Here is an 825-nt window from a genome sequence, read left to right as displayed (position 1 = left end):
ATAACACGCTCTTGTGCCACTGTAACAATAGTAAGTTAATTGATATCTAAAAGATTCTTTTTTCAATTAGCGACGTTGCCTGGTATGTACGAACGCACAATCACGATCGGATCGGCGGGCAAAACGTTTAGCGTTACAGGTTGGAAAATAGGCTGGGCCTATGGACCGGTGAATTTGTTGCATAATCTGCAAGTAGTGCATCAGAACTCCATATACACATGTTCCACAACGATTCAGGTAATTAATTAAATAAAATTTCTCTGTAATCCGAGTTCTATAAATTTTACTCTGATAAGCAGATCAGTAAATTATTTTTGCTTCAATTTCAGGAAGCCTTAGCTATTGCAATTGAATTGGAAACCAAACGCTTGGGACAGCCGGACTCTTATTTCCAAAGTCTGACAAGGAATCTAATATCGAAGCGCGACTACATGGCGAAATTCCTCCGGGAAGTTGGTATGGTGCCGACGATACCCGAGGGTGGTTACTTTATACTCGCTAACTGGTCCGCATTGGAGAGCAAAGTGAGGCTGCAGGAGGAAACGGACGAGAATAAGGACTACAGGTTCACCAAGTGGATGACGAAGAACGTCGGTGTTCAGGGTAATCCTGTCTCGGTCTTCTATAGCTCGGAACATAAAACTCTAGCGGAGGACTATGCGCGTTACTGCTTTGTAAAGGTAAGCACGTGCTGTCGCGAAGGTACACTGTTAAATCTATAGTGTCAAATTTAATCTTAGTTAAGTCGCCACTGCTCCTACTTAATAAATAGTTTTTTCTAACTAAAACAATATGGTTATTTTTAAATAAAACAACGGAATTTAA

General features: G+C 40.7%; 1 protein-coding gene across 1 annotated transcript; it reads left to right on the top strand.

Annotated features, from left to right (window-relative positions):
• Window positions 1-53: 53 nt before the first annotated feature.
• Window positions 54-680, top strand: LOC105461854 (kynurenine--oxoglutarate transaminase 3-like; the record flags this gene model as incomplete). The annotated part of the gene is made up of 2 exons (XM_011708359.1): window positions 54-237; window positions 330-680. Coding segments are annotated over 2 exons (535 nt in total), but the record flags the coding sequence as incomplete, so codon positions are not given.
• Window positions 681-825: the final 145 nt, after the last annotated feature.

The sequence above is a fragment of the Wasmannia auropunctata genome, unplaced genomic scaffold (genome assembly GCF_000956235.1).
Source record: "Wasmannia auropunctata unplaced genomic scaffold, wasmannia.A_1.0 LD276395.1, whole genome shotgun sequence".
In the NCBI taxonomy this organism is placed as follows: domain Eukaryota; kingdom Metazoa; phylum Arthropoda; class Insecta; order Hymenoptera; family Formicidae; genus Wasmannia; species Wasmannia auropunctata.
The sequence above is the reverse complement of the archived record's forward strand: the minus strand, read 5'-3'. Positions and strand labels throughout refer to the sequence as shown.